The sequence below is a fragment of the Bombina bombina genome, chromosome 1, assembly GCF_027579735.1.
Source record: "Bombina bombina isolate aBomBom1 chromosome 1, aBomBom1.pri, whole genome shotgun sequence".
Taxonomy (NCBI): domain Eukaryota; kingdom Metazoa; phylum Chordata; class Amphibia; order Anura; family Bombinatoridae; genus Bombina; species Bombina bombina.
In genome coordinates, this window is record NC_069499.1 from 564473204 (window position 1) to 564492957 (window position 19754).

Consider the following 19754-nt stretch of genomic DNA (forward strand, 5'->3'; position numbering starts at 1 on the left):
ATATAAAAAAAAATCAAGAACAATTTAGGAAAGGACGCAGTTGCTAGTGTGAGTTGATTGGTTGCGTAAGGGCTTAAATGTCCAAGCAACTTAAATTTAAATATGGTGCAGACCCTTAGTTTAAATGTATCATGTACACAAAAGAGACGTACCTGGAATATAATCCTGGTACCAAAAAAGACAGGGTTTCAGCACTCTTTTAGAAAAACTCACAAATCACTTTAATGTAATTCAGTAGCTTTAATAGTGGCAGCCAAATTCCACACAACATGGGAATAAATCCATGTAAATATTAAAACACATAAGCATACAAGTTCGACTCATGAATGACAGTTCAAAAGAACCTGACCGGTCAGGGATACACGAAAAAGCACATGTGAGGCGAAATGTAGATAGCAGTAATGTTGCTTAGGCACAGGTTTTTATAGTGAACCACTACACCCAACTACCTCAGAACCTCCCAAGGAATGGTCATGGAAGGTATATCCTGGACAGATATATGAACCGGGATCTAAGTGGTAAACACTGCAAAGCCTGTGTCGGGCACCTTGTAGAAAGTGATTTCACAGTTAGAAATGAATACAGTTACTGCAATATACAAAATATAGGCTATTATATCAAGTGAGACCTCCTCTGGCTTTGCTACACCCAGCTGCTTACAGCACCCCTGCAGTTATGGGGCTACTTGCTGCGCAGGTTACAAAGGGGATCTAAGCAAGCCAGCAGGTGAGCCCCCTGAATATATACATAGGTAGACAAGTGGGTAACAAATGTAGAGGTAACACAATTTATGCAATATTGATTACATTCGCATAGTGCATACATATATCCACAGAAGAAGTCTGCAAAGCAAGATGTAAGGATGTTAGCATGAAGATGTCGCTGGTGAATTAGTGTTTTCACATGCAGGCAAATAAGAGTCAAGTTGTAGTTAGTAGAGCACAGTCTAAGCAAGGAATGTATGACTCCAAGCGAAGACAGGTATCAAGATATTAGTCTCAGTGAAAGACAAAACAGCGCCTTCTCCAACTTAACAAAATGCCATTATTTTCTTCAACATGGTCACCTATTCCATATCAGTATATTTCAGGTGTCAACATGTCACACTTATACGACCTTGCTTTCAGATGTTGTTGTGTCCAATATCCACAGGGGTATGTATTGTCCCCACTTGTTAGCATTCCATGCCGGTAGCGATCTCCATCGCAAACGCCAAACACAGCGGTGCTCCACGTGTATCACGTGACCTGGTCGGCTCCACCAATGCCGACGCGCGTTTCACCCGCTTGACTGGAATTCAGACCGGGCTTCGTCAGGGCGTAATACTGCTTTGATCCATGCGTCCTGTTATATAGATCAATGATGTTGCGCCTCTGCTGGAAGGTGAAAGTTTCACATGCTGCTACAGGCAGCTTTCAATCTTATGTGATTGCTATTATTTACAGTCTTATGTTTCAAATTTACAAGAAGCAAAGCCAAGGTTTGAAATGTTACATATTTTTCCTCAAACATTTATACTTGGTTGCTACAATTAAAAACATTACAATCTGTCATTCAAGAAACAACATGTTCTTTATATTTTCATTGTCATATATCTTGTAGAATCTGCTTATTTTTGGTTAGGTAGAATGGAGTGTAAAAGCAAAATACCTCTCCATATCAACACTCCACTCTACCTTAAGTACAGTCTTATAGGAAGCAGGCCATATCTAATTTATCGTTGAGACCATTTGGAATTTGTGTCCCAAGGATTGATATCCACCTGCATTCCTTTCTCAGGAGGGTTTTATCATTATCTCCTCCTCTCCCGTTTATGATGCCTTTGTCTATGCCCACAAATCTGAGTGAATCAGGATTGCAATTATGCGCCAACTCAAAGTGTTTTGCTACATTGCTTTTAGGATTTTTATTCTTTACATCATCTCTATGTTCTGAGATGCGGTCCTTTATCGCCCTCCTCGTTTTTCCCACATAGAAAAGTGATCTATATAACAGGACGCATGGATCAAAGCAGTATTACGCCCTGACGAAGCCCGGTCTGAATTCCAGTCGAGCGGGTGAAACGCGCGTCGGCATTGGTGGAGCCTACCAGGTCACGTGATACACGTGGAGCACCGCTGTGTTTGGCGTTTGCGATGGAGATCGCTACCGGCATGGAATGCTAACAAGTGGGGACAATACATACCCCTGTGGATATTGGACACAACAACATCTGAAAGCAAGGTCGTATAAGTGTGACATGTTGACACCTGAAATATACTGATATGGAATAGGTGACCATGTTGAAGAAAATAATGGCATTTTGTTAAGTTGGAGAAGGCGCTGTTTTGTCTTTCACTGAGACTAATATCTTGATACCTGTCTTCGCTTGGAGTCATACATTCCTTGCTTAGACTGTGCTCTACTAACTACAACTTGACTCTTATTTGCCTGCATGTGAAAACACTAATTCACCAGCGACATCTTCATGCTAACATCCTTACATCTTGCTTTGCAGACTTCTTCTGTGGATATATGTATGCACTATGCGAATGTAATCAATATTGCATAAATTGTGTAACCTCTACATTTGTTACCCACTTGTCTACCTATGTATATATTCAGGGGGCTCACCTGCTGGCTTGCTTAGATCCCCTTTGTAACCTGCGCAGCAAGTAGCCCCATAACTGCAGGGGTGCTGTAAGCAGCTGGGTGTAGCAAAGCCAGAGGAGGTCTCACTTGATATAATAGCCTATATTTTGTATATTGCAGTAACTGTATTCATTTCTAACTGTGAAATCACTTTCTACAAGGTGCCCGACACAGGCTTTGCAGTGTTTACCACTTAGATCCCGGTTCATATATCTGTCCAGGATATACCTTCCATGACCATTCCTTGGGAGGTTCTGAGGTAGTTGGGTGTAGTGGTTCACTATAAAAACCTGTGCCTAAGCAACATTACTGCTATCTACATTTCGCCTCACATGTGCTTTTTCGTGTATCCCTGACCGGTCAGGTTCTTTTGAACTGTCATTCATGAGTCGAACTTGTATGCTTATGTGTTTTAATATTTACATGGATTTATTCCCATGTTGTGTGGAATTTGGCTGCCACTATTAAAGGGACAGTATACTCCCAAATTAAAATACCATTTTTAAATGTGCAACATGTATTTAAGTAGACTTTCATTCATCAAAATTATAATGTACAGTTTTTTTATTATAAAATTTATATTCCAATGTGTACCGCTTGTGTATCCACAGTCTGCCTTCTTTTCCGCCGCTTTTTTTTCATATATTTCAAGAATTTAGATTTAGCCTATAACTATCATCTCGGTCGAGCTATTGACCTTCTTTGCGAGCGCGCGCACAATTACTTAATCTTCGCCTGCTTTCCAATATTCCGCGTTCTGCGCATGCCCCCAAATCATACGTCCACGCCAAGCGTTCGATGCTTAGAACCGCTAACGCTAGTGATTTACCTTCGCTAAGGGGATAATATATTAACAAATGTAGATGTAATAATTACGATGTAATGATGCGACATACATTCATGCGCAGTAGCATTATCGTAAATTAGAGATGACATACACAGGAGCGTGATCGAGCTTTTGAGGGCGGATAAATGCACGTCAGATCATTTACATGTGGGAAGTACAGAGTAAGTCTATACCGCCCACATTGGAGACGCCGTGGAGGGGTTGGAGACCGGAGAGAAAAAAACGGTCAGGATGCAAACATAAAGATAGAATAAAACATGTTAGGATTGCTTTTATCGATAATTGAACAATGCTGATAAATTTTAAATAGATATTGGATTTTATATTTAGCTGCAACATCATCAGAGTTTACTGACACTTTAAAGTATTGAATTACATTAAAGTGATTTGTGAGTTTTTCTAAAAGAGTGCTGAAACCCTGTCTTTTTTGGTACCAGGATTATATTCCAGGTACGTCTCTTTTGTGTACATGATAGATATATATATATATATATATATATATATATATATATATATATATATATATATATATATATATATATATATAGACATACTGTATTAGGCTACAAATGTGTGATTTTTTTAAATTTTGGGATGGTAGTGTGCCACAGGATTTTTTTATGTAAAAAAAAAAAAAAGTGTGCCACAGCAAAAAAAAGGTTGAAAATCACTGCTCTATCTGAATCACGAAAGAAGAAATTTGGGTTCAGTGTGCCTTTAAGGCTTATTTGTGTATATGAATTAGCCGATTGTGTGTTTTGAGGTCACAACCTAATAAAATGGGTTGAGCTTGTAGCTATAATCAGATCTCATTACTTTATCACATTGTGTACATATACCTGCTTCTTAATCTTATATCTGTCTGTAAACTAATTATCAATAGTTGGAAATAACAATGGAAAATTAACATTTTATTACCTTATCTCTTCTATAACCCACTGAGAGTGTAATTTCTTCTACTGGCTGTGTTAACACAGCTTGGCCTTGAGGCCAAAAACTTTCAGGATGGGTGGGCAATACCAGAGGCTAAATAAACTATTTAAAATGCCAATATAAGGGTAATGGAAATACTTGTAAATAATTTAATACACTCCAGCAGGTAAAGTAGATAATTGGGAACAAATTAAAGAAGAGAACATTTTTGAGTAAACTGTCCCTTTAAGTTTTCTGTCCTAAGTTTTAACAGCATAACAAAACACTTGAAAAAGTGGCAACACACTAATCAAACATTTGGTAAAAATATTTTATGGAAGTAAACTTTTGGCAGACCTACAGCCAGTACAATATTTAAAATATTTATAATAAATGGGTTCCAAAAAGAAAATCAACAAAACAACTTGCCCCTACCCCGTCTTCCCTTACGGTACATAGTTCAATGCCTCAGGAGTTTTAATCCTCAAAGTAACATCGCCAACCATCAGGCTATATAAACATATCGTGAATAACACTCACTACACCTTATGAAAGTGAGGCCCTAAAACAGCAGTATAATGTTCCTTTAAGACATCACAGTACATAAGTAAATCACTGTTGGTGCTAAAGACATCCACAGATTCCACAGCCGATTAGTGGAGATTTCTCTGACTAAATCTGTCATATTAGATCGTCCTTGTTATACAACATCCCATGTTATCTGGTGAAACTGTACTTCTCTACTACTATAAAGTTACCGTTTGCCGTAGTTTATATATTTCCTCGGCCCCATACTGAGCTACTCCCGGGCAAACTTTACTTACTAATATCCTCTGACTGGCCCAGATCTGCCATCAGCAGCACCAGGCTAAACACACAGCATAAAACTCCAAGCGCCGACCTCTCCATCTTCAACTTGCAATTGGACCCTCTGTTTACCCGTCCTCACTCACTGACACCTACTGGAGCAAAACCACCAGGATCACGTGACTCCAAAGCCCAGCTTCTAACTACCAATAATTTGCAACTTTACATTGGTTACACCTCACGTCCACAATCCTCCCACTGTGATACATAGCTCCGCCCACTATGTTTCCGGACTTTTATTTTTATATATATATATATATATATATATATATATATATATATATATATATATATATATATATATATATATATATATATATATATATATATATATATATATATATATATATATATATATATATATAGTCTACTCTCACCCCTAAAAGATCGGCCAAGACTTACGTACTTAGTCACGCCCTTCACAAATCAGTTCAGTTGTTTTTCTCTTGTACTACTCGCATATACTCCTCCCCTTATCCCTTGTAGTTTCAATCACAGGACAAAAACTATTATGTAAAACTCGACTGTTCACATTATTTTAATAACGTTATGCTCTATATGGCTTTAGTATGTAACCGAGCAATAAAGAAGAGGAATACAAGCATAATGCTTATTAAGCAACAGGGTGGACTAGGCCAAGGGACAGTGTGACAATTGCCCCCAGGCAACCATTAGTGAAACTAACAACCAGGGCCAATGCAGAGAAAATATGCGGTGCCACACTTTAAAGGGACATTAAACACTTTGAGATGGTAATATAAAATGATACATTGTATATAATAAAACAACTCTGCAATATACTTTTATTATTTATTTTGTCCTCTGTCTGTAATTCCATTCTGAAATTGTGAGCTTTTCAGTTCCTGTTAGAAATGGAAGTGCAGAACACTGTTAAATCCAGCACAACCATTGGCTGCACACTGTAGTGACCTATTTATAACTGACCCTAATTGGCCACAGCAGAGAAGGTAACACAAGTTACAACATGCCAGCTCCCAGTGTTTTATAGACACTAAAACTTTTTGTCACTTTTTAAACAACTAATGAAACTTTAAAAAATACATCTACATGTTAGTCATGGACTAATCTTTTCTTTGAATGCATCATTCTATCTAGCATGTATTTAGTGTTTAATGTCCCTTTAAAGATTTTACAGTTGTTACTGAGCCCAGTTACAGCAGCTTGTATTGTTTTACACATAAACATAAGTATAAAATACGCCATATTATAATTATTTCTATCAATGAAATAATGATTATTCACATAGCGAGGTTATAAAAAGGTAATTGGTTAACACTGAGGTGACCAGAATTTCTAGACCCTTTTTCAGGACACCACAGACCCAAATTCAAGAGACCCCATAAATGTTGAGGAGGTGTCATAAAACCTGTTGACAAATTTTAATTTATACAGACATGAAAATAGTGTATCTACACTGAAAGCCAATAGTAAAAATAGTAAAAACTGTAAGTATGCCAGCACATGCTGTAAGTGTACCTACATATTTTATTTAACCTTTTAGCGCCGTCATGCCGTTAGGACGGAATACAACGTCATAGCTGTTTGGCTGGCCTGAAGCCAACGGCGCTTCCTGGATGTGATCGCGGTCTGGTGGGCGTGCCTAGCGTCATCCCATAATTGAAATCTCGCGATCGTGGGATTTCAATTTGTCTTCATGGGAACGTTGTTCCGATGTAGACATTATGACCCTGTCATGAAAGGGTTAAAGTGACTGAAAACTTTCTTATAATGCACAGTATATATAATTAGTCTTCAAAACAGGGGCAGTTTCACTGATTACATATTTTTAAAATGCTTCCTTTGTTAAATATTTACCATTTAGAGATGGTAAACTGCTGCGTTCCTCCACCAGCATCTCATCCTTCTTTTAGCTGTGCGATGACAAATCCGACTTCATCCAATCATTGCCTCACCCACGAGCTGGACGCCGTGTGGGACACATAACGATTGGATGAAGCCAGATTCGTCATCGCACAGCTAAAAGACGGATGAGATGTGGGCGCAATGTTTACCATCTATAAATGGTAAATATTTAACAAAGGAAGAGTTTAAAAAAAATGTAATCAATGAAACTGCCCCTGTTTTGAAGACAAAAGGGTGTGACACACTGATAGCAGCGTGCAGCGTGATGATGATGCGGCTGGGCACACTCATTGTGTCCTGCCTTTCTAAAGCCAATAGGATTGAGCTTCAATCCTATTGGCTGACCCAATCAGCCAAACGGATTGAGCTTGCATTCTATTGGCTGTTCCAATCAGCCAATAGAATGCAAGCTCAATCCTATTGGCTGATTGGATAAGCCAACAGGATTGAAGCTCAATCCTATTGGCTGATTGCATCAGCCAATAGGATTTTTTACCCTTTAATTCCGATTGGCTGATAGAATTCTATCAGCCAATCGGAATTCAAGGGACGCCATCTTGGATGAAGTCCCTTAAAGGGAACCTTCAGTGTACGGCTGGGACCGTATGAAGAGGATGCTCCGCGCCGGATGTCTTCAAGATGGAGCCACTCCGCGTCGAAAGGATGAAGATAGAAGATGCCGTCTGGATGAAGACTTCTCCCGGCTGGATGAGTATGGATGTCCGGTCTTCCAAAACTGTAATTGGATCTTCTGGGGTTAGTGTTAGTTTTTTTTAAGGGTTTATTGGATGGGTTTTAATTTTAGCTTAGGGTTTGGCCAATGTAAAAGAGCTAAATGCCCTTTTCAGGGCAAAGGGGAGCTTAGGTTTTTTAGGTAGGTTTTTATTTGGAGGGGTTGGTTGTGTGGGTGGTGGGTTTTACTGTTGGGGGGTTATTTGTATTTTTTTTTTACAGGTTAAAGAGCTGATTTCTTTGGGGCAATGCCCCGCAAAATGCCCTCTTAAATGCTATTGGCAGTTTAGTGTAGCCTAGGGGTTTTATTATTTGGGGGGGGGGGGGTTATTTTGATAGGGCTATTAGATTAGCAGTAATTTGTTTTTATTTTTGATAATTTCTTTTTTTATTTTGTGTAATTTAGTGTTTATTATTTCTTGTAATTTGGATAAATGTATTTTTTTTAATTTAATTTATTTAATTTTATTGTAATGTTAGGTGTTAGTGTAAATCAGGTTAGGTTTTATTTTACAGGTAAATTTGTATTTATTTTAACTAGGTAGCTAGTAAATAGTTAATAACTATTTACTAACTAGTCTACCTAGTTAAAATAAATACAAACTTAACTGTGAAATAAAAATAAAACCTAAGATAGCTACAATATTAGTATAAATCAAGAGAGGGATGGCACTCACACTGGATACAAAACAGCTGCCCCACATTTGTTTTAAAGGGACATAAAACCCCAATTTTTTTCTTTCATGGTTTAGATAGAACAGAAAATGTTAAACTTTCTAATTTACTTCTATTGTCATATTTCTTTATTTTCTTGTTATCCTTTGTTGAAAAGCATAAAATGTAAGCACAAGAGTGTACACATGTCTGCTGCACTATATGGCAGCAGTTTTGTAAAAATGTTATACATTAGCTTATTATACTATATTAGCTTGAGCACTAGATGGCAGCAGTATTTCCTGTCATGTAGTGCTTCAAGCATGTGCTACCTACCTAGGTATCTCTTCAACAAAGAATAACATGAGCATGAAATAAATTTGATAATAGAAGTAAATTGGAAAGTGTTTAAAAATTGTATTCTCTATCTGAATCATGAAGAAAAAATGTGGGTTTAATGTCCCTTTAAGTCGAGGTGTCAGTTGCTGGTCTTGTGAAATCCAAAATAGTTTATGATGGAATTTAAGGATTATTTAAACCCTTGCTTAGACATTACCAACTATGAATAAAACATTTCTGTGCTTTGAAGCCTTGTGAATTTGCCATAGTGATGACGAAAAACACATAAGAAACCCATGCATATTTGGAAATAATATACATCACAACTGTTGCCAAATAATATATTCTATCCATAACTAAACATATTTAAACATCATAAGTTATTTTACCTGATCCTTATTCACTGCTAAGGATAATTCTTAAAGGGGTAACGTTACATTAAACTTTCCACAGAAAGCTTTATAGGAGAAAGTAAAGTCACCTAAATAAAATGTTTTTAAACTTAACATGGCAAAGGTGTGTTGAACTTAAAAAAATAAACAATTATTACATGGTAATATAGTAGATGAGGTTGAAAGAGGGTTACTACAGATGAAAATCAGCAATGAACACATTGATTATATCCACTTTGATTTCCCTTTACTATCTCTTATACAAGGCCTTCCATGGGCCCGGTTACATAACCCAACTATCATTTGGGAGGAACTCTCACTTTCCTCAGTTATTCGTCATACCTATGTCTAAAAATAGAGAAAACGAGTATTACTCTAGGAGGCCTACTTATCAAGCCGTCAACTGTGCTGCATTCGCCGGCACCAATACGCTCGCCTGACATCGCCTAACATCATGGCCGCGGACCTGAATAAGCTCTCCATATTTAACAAAAAAGCTGTCAAAAAGAAGCGCACCATTACGGTGCGATGAGCAGCGGACTTTTGTTAACTAACAGTCATCGATCTCGTTGCTATTTGGCTTTTTCACAGCTTTATTTATATACTGTCACTAAACATCGCCACTATACTAAACTGTTTAACCCCTATCCCGCCGCTCCCGGACCTCGTCGCAACTAAATAAAGTTATTAACCCCATACCGCTGCTCCCGGAGCCCACCACCACTCTAATAAACTTATTAACCCCTATTCTGCCGCTCCAGGAGCCCACCGCCACCTACATTATTTTATTAACCCCTAATCTTCCGGCCCCTACACCACCGCCACCTACATTGTGTTATTAACCCCTATCCCGCTGCTCCCGGAGCCCACCGCAAGTAAAGTTATTAACCCCTAAACCGCCAGACCCCCACATCGCCATAAACTAAATTAACCTATTAACCCCTAAACCTAACAACCCGCTAACTTTATATTAAATATTAACTCATCCCTATCTTATAATAAATTTAAACTTACCTTTAGAATTAAATTAAATTAAACTATATTAAACTACTAATTAACCTACCCTAACTGTTATACTAAAATTAAATTAAACTATATTAAACTAATAATTAATCTACCCTAACTGTTATACTAAAATTACAATAAGCTACAAATTAAATTAACTATATTATATATTTAAAAACCTAACCCTACTCAAACAATTTACTTCTACAATTAAAAATTACAAAGTTACAAAAAACTAACAACTAAGTTACAAAAAATAACAAACACTAAGTTACAAAAAAAATAAACACTAAATTAGACAAAACAAAAAAGAAATTATCAAAGATATAAACTAATTTCACCTAATCTAAGAGCCCTATGAAAATAAAAAAGCCCCCCCCCCAAAAAAAAAACCCTAACCTACAATAAACTACAAATAGCCCTTAAAATGGCCTTTGCGGGGCATTGCCCCAAAGAAATCCTAACCTACAATAAACTACAAATAGCCCTTAAAATGGCCTTTGCAGGGCATTGCCCCAAAGAAATCAGCTCTTTTACCTGTAAATAAAAAATACAAACAACCCCCAACAGTAAAACCCACCACCCACACAACCAATCCCCCAAATAAAAGCCTAACTAAAAAAACCTAAGCTCCCCATTGCCTTGAAAAGGGCATTTGGATGGGCATTGCCCTTAAAAGGGCATTTAGCTCTATTGCAGCCCAAACCCTAATCTAAAACTAAAACCCACGCAATAAACCCTTAAAAAATCCTAACACTAACCCCTGAAGATCCACTTACAGTTTTGAAGATGCGACATCCATTCTCCAAGAAGCCGGCAGAAGTCTTCATCCAAGCGGCCGAAGTCTTCATCCAAGCCCGCAGAAGTCTTCACCCAGACGGCATCTTCTATTTTCATCCATCCAGCACGGAGCGGCTCCATCTTCCAGACATCCGACGCAGAGCATCCTCTTCTTACGACGTCTTCTTCCCGAATGAAGGTTCCTTTAAATGACGTCATCCAAGATGGCGTCCCTTAGATTCCGATTGGCTGATAGAATTCTATCAGCCAATAGGAATTAAGGTTGAAAAAATCCTATTGGCTGTTGCAATCAGCCAGTAGGATTGAGCTTTCATCCTATTGGCTGATCCAATTAGCCAATAGAATTGAGCTCGCATTCTATTGGCTATTCCAATCAGCCAATAGAATGCAAGCTCAATCCTATTGGCTTTAGTAAGGGAATGGAGTAAAGACTGACAAATGTTTCGCCAGTGTCTGATGAGAAAGTGTACTCTTTGGGAAGCAGTAGGAACCTCTGAATCCAAAGTCAATAGGGGAAAGGTTCGAGGTAAATATCTCAAAGCTGCTTGAGCTGGAGTAGTTTTTAGGGAAGCATTCCATTGAGTGTTGTGGGCTAATTCGGCCACAGGTAACAAGGAGGACCAATTATCTTGATGAGCATTCCCATAGTGTCGGAGGTAAACTTCCAAAGACTGATTGGTACACTCAGTGAGTACATTTGTCTGTGGATGGAATGCTGTGGAAAGAGATATAGTAATAGCCAGTTGTTTGCAGAAAACTCTCCAAAACATAGTTACAAACTGAGTTCCCAGATCAGAGACAATATCAGTGGGAAGACCATGGTGAAGGAGGATATGTGTGATGAAGAGGACGAATAGTTTTTGTGCTGTAGGTAGACCAGGTAAGGCAATGAAGTGGGCTATACAGGAGAACCGGTCAACAACTACCCATACAGTAGTATTATCATCTGAAGGAGGCAGATCAGTGATAAAGTCCATAGTTATATGGGTCCAAGAAAGATGAGGAACAGGAAGTGGATAGAGAAGACCTGGAGGTGGTTTTCTGGAGGTCTTATTAGAGTTGCAGACAGAACAAGAAGAAACATATAGCCAGATTACGAGTTTTGCGTTATGACTACTCGCTAATTACTTGTACATTATTTTCATCGCTCACCTTTCATAGCGCTGCTATTACAGGTTTGCAAAAAGCAGGCTTGTGCGGGCAATATGATTGCGTTGAGCTTCATACCTCACTCAAATACAAGCGCTGCTTTGACAAGCTCGTGCAGGATTTCCCCATAGACATCAATGGGGAGGGCCAGCAAAAAAAAAAGCCTAACACCTGCGATCACGGAAACAAAAGCTCCGTAACGCAGCCCCATTGATGTCTATGGGTAAAGAAAAAGTTACCTGTAAACCTAACACCCTAACATAAACCCCACGTCTAACCAGCCCTAATCTGCCGCCCCCGACATCGTCGCCACCTACATAAAACTATTAACCACTAATCTGCCGCCCTTAACATTACCGCACACATAAATAAAACTATTAACCCCTAATCTGCTGCCCCTAACATCGCCGCCACTTACATTAAAGTTATTAGCCCCTAAATTGCTGCCCTCCCGCATCGCAAACACTATTTAAAGATTATTAACCCCTAATCTGCCATCCGCCCACACCGCCACTATAATAAACCTATTAACCACTAAACCTAACCATAACGTAACCCTAACCATAACACCCCCTAACTTAAATATAATTAAAATAAATCTAAATAAAACTTACAATTATTACCTATTTAAAACTAAATACTTACCTGTAAAATAAAACCTAAGATAGCTACAATATAACTAATAGTTACATTGTAGCTAGCATAGGTTTTATTTTTATTTCACAGGTAAGTTTGTATTTACTTTAACTAGGTAGACTAGTTAGTAAATAGTTATTAACTATTTACTAGCTACCTAGTTAAAATAAATACAAATTTACCTGTAAAATAAAACCTAACCTGCCTTACAATAAAACCTAACATTACAATAAAATAAATTAAATTAATACAATACATTTATCTAAATTACAAAAAAATTAACACTAAATTACACAAAATAAAAAACAAATTACAAGATATTTAAACTAATTACACCTAATCTAATAGCCCTATCAAAATAAAAAAGCCCCCCAAAATAAAAAAAAAACCTAGCCTACACTAAACTGCCAATGGCCCTTAAAAGGGCCTTTTGCAGGGCATTGCCCCAAAGAAATCAGCCCCAAACAACCCCCCAACAGTAAAACCCACCACCCACACAACCAAACCCCCCAAATAAAAACCTATCTAAATAAACCTAAGCTAACCATTGCCCTGAAAAGGGCATTTAGATGGGCATTGCCCTTAAAAGGGCATTTAGCTCTTTTACTGCCCAAACCCTAATCTAAAAATAAAACCCACCTAATAAACCCTTAAAAAACCTAACACTAACCCCCGATGATTCACTTAAAGTTTTCGAAGACCGGACATCCATCCTCATCCAGGCGGCAGAAGTCTTCATCCAAGCGGGCAGAAGTCCTCCTCGAAGCCGGCAGAAGTCTTTATCCAAGCGGGCAGAAGTCTTCATCCAGACGGCATCTTCTATCTTCAATGCCCTACAAAAGGCCCTTTTAAGGGCCCCCCCAAAAGGCCCTTTTTTTATTTTGGGGTGTTTTTTTTTTTATTTAGGATATTAGAATAGGAATAATATTTATTTTTTTTCCGTTTTTTTTTTTTGTAATGGTAGTTTTTTGTTATTTTTTGTAATGTTAGGTTTTAGTGTAAGGTAGCTTATGTTTTATTTGACAGGTACGTTTGTATTTATTTTAACTAGGTAGTTAATAGCTATTTACTAAATAGTCTATCTAGTTAAAATAAAAACCTGTGAAATAAAAATAAAACCTAATCTAGCTACAATATAACTATTAGTTATATTGTAGCTAGCTTAGGTTTTATTTCACAGGTAAGTATTTAGTTTTAACTAGGTATTATTTAGTTAATAATTGTAAATTTAATTTAGATCTATTTTAATTATTTTAAAGTTAGTGGGTGTTAGGGCTAGGTTTATGGTTAGGGGTTAATAGTTTAATTTAAGTTGTTGTGATGTGGGGGGCTGGCTGTTTAGGGGTTAATAGGTTTATTTAGTTAATAATTGTAAGTTTAGTTTAGATCTAGTAAAATTATGTTAAAGATAGGGTTACTTTAGGGTTAGGGTTACGTTAGGTTTAGGGGTTAGTATTTTAATTTAGTGGTAGTGATGTGGAGGCCAGAGGTTTGGGGGTTAATAGCTTTATTTAGGTGGCGGCAATATCGGGAGCAGCAGATTAGGGATTAATAACTGTAGGCAGGCATCGGCGATGTCAGGGGCAGCAGATTAGGGGTGTTTAGACTTGGGGTTTATGTTAGGGTGTTAGGTTTAAACTGTAGTTTATTTTTCCCCATAGACATCAATGGGGTTGCGTTACAGAGCTTTTGTTTCCGTGATCACAGGTGTTAGACTTGTTTTTGCCCCATTGATGTCTATAGGGAAAGCGTGAACGAGCACGTCAAAACACCGCTGCTTTTGTGTGCGGTATGGCACAAGACAGGTTTTTTTAAACTTGTAATGGCAGCGCTATAGAGGGTTAAATAACGTCACTTTTGTTGCGTTGTTTACTTTCCCTTTAGTGCTCAAAACTTGTAATCTAGGTGTAAATGATTTATGGTTTCTTTTTCTCTCTTCCTAAGTTTTTTCTTCATATTAATCATAAAAGAAGTGATATCGCCGGCCAAGACTGCCTTGGCAGTCTGCCAGAACAACTCAGGATTATCTATGTGTCCCCAGGTTACAAAAAAGTTTTCTAAATTGTTTATTCTCCTGTTTATCTCTATTGGTCTTAGAACAATTTTTACCCTGTCCAACCCTATATTAAGGATACTGTGGGATCATATTGAAATCTCCTCCTAAAATGAGATGGCCTTCTACCATTTTTAATATCCTAATTTGGAGGAGATTCCAAAATAAAGGGTTAAAATCATTGGGTGCATATATATTACATAAAGTGAATAAACCATTTATAGTTTTTATTTTTAAAATAATAATTCTCCCATCAGGGTCAATATAAGAATCAATAATCTCATATTTAAAAGCTTTTCCAAGCAAAATAGCCACTCCCCTTCTCTTAGCAAATGAAGGAGACACTATCGCCTCTCTTACCCATTGGGTCTTAAGTTTCAATCCTTCTTCTAATGATAAATGAGTTTCCTGAAGCAAGGCTATATTGGTATGTAATTTCTTTAAATGTCGAAGAAAGCCCTTCCTTTTAATGGGGGAAGTGATGCCCTCTATATTCCAAGACAATATAATACGTTTCCTAGCTTTATCCATTTCTTAGTTTACTAAGTCCATGGAATATGCAGGAAAGAGAGAGAGGGGGGAAGAGAAGAAAAAAAAGGGGGCGGGTTTGATAGCGAAATATCTGAAAGGATCCTAACAGAATACAAGGACCATTACTAGCCCAGCGGAAGTGGCTAAAGCTGTAACACATTAAGGTCAGTTGCTTGGTGCTCATGCTGCACAATTACAACATCTAAATTCCAAGTTGGACCAAGTGATTGCTATGTTTCAGAATCTATGTCAGACGCTCACTTCAGCTGGAGCTCCTACTTCTGTACCTGTACCTCTAGGAAGAGAGTCTGTCTCCGCTACTAAGTCTACGTCTCTGAAACTTCCTTTGCCAGAGAAATTTGATGGGGATCCAGAGAACTGCAGAGGTTTCCTCAATCAATGTCTGCTACACTTCAAATGTAATCCTTCAATGTTTTCATCCTCTTCAACTAAAGTCTCTTTAATAATCTCTCTTCTGAAAGGCAAGGCTCTAACCTGGGTATCACTTCTTACTGAGAAAGACGATCTGGTACTTTTCTTTCTACCATAAAGAGTGTCTTCAATATACCTGGAAGAACAGTCACTGCTGAATTATCTATTCTGGATCTTCAACAGGGTAACTGTCCAGTATCCCAATATGCTATTGACTTCCCAGACCCTTGCTGCTGAGATAGGTTGAGATAACAAAGCACTAAAAGCTGCATTTCGGAAAGGGGTTATCTGACCATCTGAAAGATGAATTGGTCTATAAATAGATTCCCGAATCGCTTAACTCCTTCATCGAGATGTGTATCTGATTAGATAATCGGCATCTAGAAAGGATTCAAGAACGCAAGAGATTTCAAAGGCCCAGCAGTCAACCCAATAGAACCCCGTTCCATCAACCACCTACATACCCCAGCTCATCTGGTGAAAAGACTGAAGAACCTATCGAAGTCAGCTCTCTTCACCTTTCAAACTCTGATCGACTTAGAACGAGCACGTCAAAACACCGCTGCTTTTGTGTGCGGTATGGCACAAGACAGGTTTTTTTAAACTTGTAATGGCAGCGCTATAGAGGGTTAAATAATGTCACTTTTGTTGTGTTGTTTACTTTCCCTTTAGTGCTCAAAACTTGTAATCTAGGTGTAAATGATTTATGGTTTCTTTTTCTCTCTTCCTAAGTTTTTTCTTCATATTAATCATAAAAGAAGTGATATCGCCGGCCAAGACTGCCTTGGCAGTCTGCCAGAACAACTCAGGATTATCTATGTGTCCCCAGGTTACAAAAAAGTTTTCTAAATTGTTTATTCTCCTGTTTATCTATATTGGTCTTAGAACAATTTTTACCCTGTCTAACCCTATATTAAGGATACTGTGGGATCATATTGAAATCTCCTCCTAAAATGAGATGGCCTTCTACCATTTTTAATATCCTAATTTGGAGGAGATTCCAAAATAAAGGGTTAAAATCATTGGGTGCATATATATTACATAAAGTGAATAAACCATTTATAGTTTTTATTTTTAAAATAATAATTCTCCCATCAGGGTCAATATAAGAATCAATAATCTCATATTTAAAAGCTTTTCCAAGCAAAATAGCCACTCCCCTTCTCTTAGCAAATGAAGGAGACACTATCTCCTCTCTTACCCATTGGGTCTTAAGTTTCAATCCTTCTTCTAATGATAAATGAGTTTCCTGAAGCAAGGCTATATTGGTATGTAATTTCTTTAAATGTCGAAGAAAGCCCTTCCTTTTAATGGGGGAAGTGATGCCCTCTATATTCCAAGACAATATAATAAGTTTCCTAGCTTTATCCATTTCTTAGTTTACTAAGTCCATGGAATATGCAGGAAAGAGAGAGAGGGGGGAAGAGAAGAAAAAAAAGGGGGCGGGTTTGATAGCGAAATATCTGAAAGGATCCTAACAGAATACAAGGACCATTACTAGCCCAGCGGAAGTGGCTAAAGCTGTAACACATTAAGGTCAGTTGCTTGGTGCTCATGCTGCACAATTACAGCATCTAAATTCCAAGTTGGACCAAGTGATTGCTATGTTTCAGAATCTATGTCAGACGCTCACTTCAGCTGGAGCTCCTACTTCTGTACCTGTACCTCTAGGAAGAGAGTCTGTCTCCGCTACTAAGTCTACGTCTCTGAAACTTCCTTTGCCAGAGAAATTTGATGGGGATCCAGAGAACTGCAGAGGTTTCCTCAATCAATGTCTGCTACACTTCAAATGTAATCCTTCAATGTTTTCATCCTCTTCAACTAAAGTCTCTTTAATAATCTCTCTTCTGAAAGGCAAGGCTCTAACCTGGGTATCACTTCTTACTGAGAAAGACGATCTGGTACTTTTCTTTCTACCATAAAGAGTGTCTTCAATATACCTGGAAGAACAGTCACTGCTGAATTATCTATTCTGGATCTTCAACAGGGTAACTGTCCAGTATCCCAATATGCTATTGACTTCCCAGACCCTTGCTGCTGAGATAGGTTGAGATAACAAAGCACTAAAAGCTGCATTTCGGAAAGGGGTTATCTGACCATCTGAAAGATGAATTGGTCTATAAATAGATTCCCGAATCGCTTAACTCCTTCATCGAGATGTGTATCTGATTAGATAATCGGCATCTAGAAAGGATTCAAGAACGCAAGAGATTTCAAAGGCCCAGCAGTCAACCCAATAGAACCCCGTTCCATCAACCACCTACATACCCCAGCTCATCTGGTGAAAAGACTGAAGAACCTATCGAAGTCAGCTCTCTTCACCTTTCAAACTCTGATCGACTTAGAAGGCGTAGCTTGGGGTTATGCTTATATTGTGGACAAAAGGGTCACCTTTTACTTAACTGTCCAACCCGTCCAGTAAAAGACAAAGCTTATTTCAGGTGGGAGGAGCTGAATTAAGCCATATCAAATCTTCTATCTCTTCCCGAACAATGTTTTCTGTTCCTGTAACCCTGCACTTTAATGCTACTACCCTTCACTTACAAACCATGACTGATTAAGGAGCTGCAGGAGGCTTCATGGATGAATAATTTGCCTTTAGGAATTATCCTCAGGACTGTTCCTCTCTGAGTATCCACTATTCATCCAATATGAAACCAAACCTTTGCATTTTACTGTAGGAGTGCTTAATAAAGAAATCTTTAGAGTTTCAACCTGGTCTCTTCTTCCCAATACCCACAAATCTTGGGTTTACCTTTGCTTAAGACTTATGATCCTCTTTTCTGTTGATCTTCTGCAGATCTTCTGTCCTGGGGTGCGCAGTGCATTGACCACTGTAGTCCTGTTTCACTCAGAAGACCTTCCTGTAATATAGCCTCTGTCTCTATACATCCAGAATTACCTCCAGAATACAAAGATTTTGCGGATGTGTTATCCAAATCTAAAGCCAAGGAATTACCTCCTTATCAGGTATTTGACTGTCCTATTGATCGCCTCCCTGGCTCCCTTTAACCTAAGGGTAAAACTTATTTATTATCTGTTCCTGAGACTTAAGCCCTTGAGCAATATATTTCAGAAAACCTTGAGAGAGGCTTCATTCTTCCATCCTCTTCACCAGCGGGTGCAGTGTTCTTCTTCGTCTCTAAAAAAAACGGAGGGTTAAGTCCCTGTATCGACTATCAGGCTTTTAATAAGATTACCATCAAGAATAGTTATCCGCTACCCCTCATACCTGAACTGTTATACTATCTGAAAGGTTCTACTATCTTCACAAAATTGGACCTTAGGGGAGCCTATAACTTGATCCTTGTCAAAAAGAAGTAGATTAGTGGAATACTGCTTTTAATACAAAGTTTGGACATTATGAGTATCTTGTGATGCCTTTTGGGCTATGTAATGCCCCAGCAGTCTTTCAAAATTTCGTGAATGAAGTATTCAGAGACTTTTTGAATCAATTTGTGATCATCTAATAAGATGGTATCCTGATTTTTTCTACAAACCCAGAAGATCACATTAATCATGTTCGTTTGGTCCTTCAACGACTCAGGGATAATCATCTTTTTGCCAAGTTCAAGAAATGTTCCTTCCATCAAACGAAAATCCCTTTCTTGGGTTATATCATATCCAAACTAGGATTTGAGATGGATTCTGGTAAATTATCTGCCATTCTTCACTGGCCGCAACCCACTACCCTGAAAGAGTTACAGAGGTTCTTGGGATTTGCCAATTACTACCGAAAGTTCATCAAGAATTTTGCTTCGATTTGTACCCCTCTTACCAATTTAACGTAAGGGAGCCAATGTAAAGAATTGGTCTGAGACTGCCACCCAAGCTTTCAAACTCCTTAAAGAGGCCTTTTGTTCCACTCCTGTACTTCATCATCCTAAAT

General features: G+C 38.1%; 1 protein-coding gene across 1 annotated transcript in view; it reads right to left on the reverse strand.

Annotated features, from left to right (window-relative positions):
• PTTG1IP (PTTG1 interacting protein) overlaps nucleotides 1-5368 on the reverse strand; it is a 193987-nt gene extending 188619 nt beyond the window's left edge. Inside the window, exon 1 of the mRNA XM_053698766.1 lies at nucleotides 5215-5368. Coding sequence (XP_053554741.1) covers nucleotides 5215-5299 — 85 coding nt within the window. The 5' untranslated portion in view covers nucleotides 5300-5368. The remainder of the gene's footprint in view (nucleotides 1-5214) is intronic.
• Nucleotides 5369-19754: the final 14386 nt, after the last annotated feature.